This window comes from Pteropus vampyrus, unplaced genomic scaffold (assembly GCF_000151845.1).
Source record: "Pteropus vampyrus isolate Shadow unplaced genomic scaffold, Pvam_2.0 Scaffold117, whole genome shotgun sequence".
Classification (NCBI taxonomy): domain Eukaryota; kingdom Metazoa; phylum Chordata; class Mammalia; order Chiroptera; family Pteropodidae; genus Pteropus; species Pteropus vampyrus.
Window position 1 is genome coordinate 4,113,766 of NW_011888898.1, and position 2,094 is coordinate 4,115,859.

Sequence of the window (2,094 nt, forward strand, 5' to 3'; positions counted from 1 at the left end):
TAGAGGATGCTGGGTGTGGGAGGGTTTTGAGCAGGGGAGGGACGAGATCTGACTTTGACATTTAAAGAATCACCCATGCTCTGGTGGAGAAGGTGATGAGGGCAAGGACAGAAGCCAGGCCAGCGAGGAGGCTTTTGTGATGACCCAGGTGACATCTCATTCGGTCCTCTCAGTAGCCCCAAGGCAGGTCCTTCATGCCCGCACTTTAAGGATGAGAGCGTCGACACCCAGACGGCCAGGTTTGAACTCTGCGTGTCTGACTCTGGGCCTGGTGACCCTTGGCTGCTCTGCTGTCTCTGCATCCCCTCTTCATCCCTGATCTCCCTGCCCCTCCACACTCTCATAGCTCACACTCTCACACTCTCATAGAATCGGGTGATCCTTCTCCTGTCCCCAGGGAGGCAGAGCCAACAGCTAGCTCATCGTTTAAAGGTGCTGGTACCCGAATCCGACATCCCCCAGAAATGCAGTCTGCAGCAGCACTTGCTCCCTACTGTTTGCTTCTGCACCCCGTGTTCCCAGGCCAGGGCTCCCCGCCTCGTAGACGTTTTCCCAGGCGGGGCTGAAAGCCACAGCTGCTGGCTGTTGGGAAAGTGTGGCCTTGGCACGCCCTCTGCTGGCCTGTCTTGCACACAGGCACTGCCCGGTGGGAGACCTCCTTGTACCTGGTTCCCAGAAAACGCCACCCTGGGCCTAGAAAGGCAGCTGGGAAGGCCCAGCCTCACCTTCTCCTTCTCAGATGAGGACCCTGAGGTCCAGTGCATCCGTTCACCAGTCACCATGCTGTGCCAGGCTCTGGGTGCTGGGGCTCCGAAGCTCACTTTCTAGTTGGGGGAAGCAGATTGGGAAGAAGAAAGGAAGGAAGAAGGAGGAGAGATGAGCAGAAGGGGAGTTAATGCAGAAGGCTTAGAAGGTGATGGAATTTCTTTGGACTTAAATGTCAGAGATGGTCTCTCTGAGGTGACAGAGAGGTGACATTTCAGCTGAGACCCGAGTACCAAGACAGCCAGCTAGGTAAATGGTCCGAAGGACAGCATGTGCACAGGTCCCGAATGGAGGCCAGTGGAGCAGGCCAGGGGGTGTGGGGACGAGGTCACCGGGGCCCCATCTGCAGGGCCTGGGACTTTATTCTGGGAGCAGAGGGAGGGTTCAGGGGCACTGAGCAGGTGAGTAATGTAACTTGAGTTAGGTTCTCAAAGATAACTAGTAACAGGGGTCCCCTGGAGTCTGACTCGGTCCCCCCTAGGCCGTCCTGCTCTCTGCATCTCCTCTTTGTCCCTGGTAGCAGAGGGACCCCTGTGAAGAGGCTGGTGTGGTCCCAGAGAGATGATGGCGTCTTGTATTGGGGGTGGTGAGGACGGTGGAAGGAGGTGGATGGGTCTGGGGTATGTTTTTGGAGGTCAACCCATCAGAACTTGGTGATGGGCCGTGTATGGGGTGAAGGGAGAGAGAAGTCGAGAAGTCCTTTGGGGTTTGGGGCTTGGGCAGCTGGGCAGATACTGGTGTGCTTTGCTGAGTTGGGGCCTACCGGAGGGGGCGTTGAGGAGGAAAATGAGGATTTTCATTTGGGCTCGTGAGGTTTGAGGTGGTCAAGTTGCATTGTGGACGTGGTCCGGGTGTGAGGGCCATCCAGCACATTGGAGCAGAGATGGATTCCGAGGTGCGGGACAAGCAAACGTGATTTCATGTTTGGGAGGTGCAGGTCAAGCAAACGTGATTTCACGTCTAGCCTTGGAGAGCCCAGTGCAGACCCTCAGCCTGGTAGGCCCCTCAGCCTGGCGTGTCGACTAAGGTTGAGTCACAGCACCTTGAAGTGACACCCCAGGGTGGGGAGGCATCTGAGACGTCTTCACCCTGTCTTCCTCCTGCAGAAGGAGGAACGGATCATGCTGGAGGACATCTGGGTGACCCTGTCAGAACTGGACAACGTCACCTTCTCTTTTAAGCAGCTGGACGAGAACTATGTGGCCAGTGAGTGATTCCTCCCACCCCACCATGACAGCGAGGGTCTGAGGGTGAAAGGGACTAATCTGGGGTCACCCTGCTCTTCCCCTGCCACCAGGCCAGTGGCCCAAGTTTGACCTGAAACCCAGC

At 56.8% G+C, this 2,094-nt stretch overlaps 1 protein-coding gene across 1 annotated transcript in view; it reads left to right on the top strand.

Annotated features, from left to right (window-relative positions):
• The window catches only part of PREX1 (phosphatidylinositol-3,4,5-trisphosphate dependent Rac exchange factor 1), a 184,618-nt gene that overhangs the window by 170,388 nt on the left and 12,136 nt on the right, over nucleotides 1-2,094 (top strand). Inside the window, exons 30-31 of the mRNA XM_023534087.1 lie at nucleotides 677-785; nucleotides 1,826-1,971. Of these exons, the coding sequence (XP_023389855.1) occupies nucleotides 677-785; nucleotides 1,826-1,971 (255 nt within the window). The remainder of the gene's footprint in view (nucleotides 1-676; nucleotides 786-1,825; nucleotides 1,972-2,094) is intronic.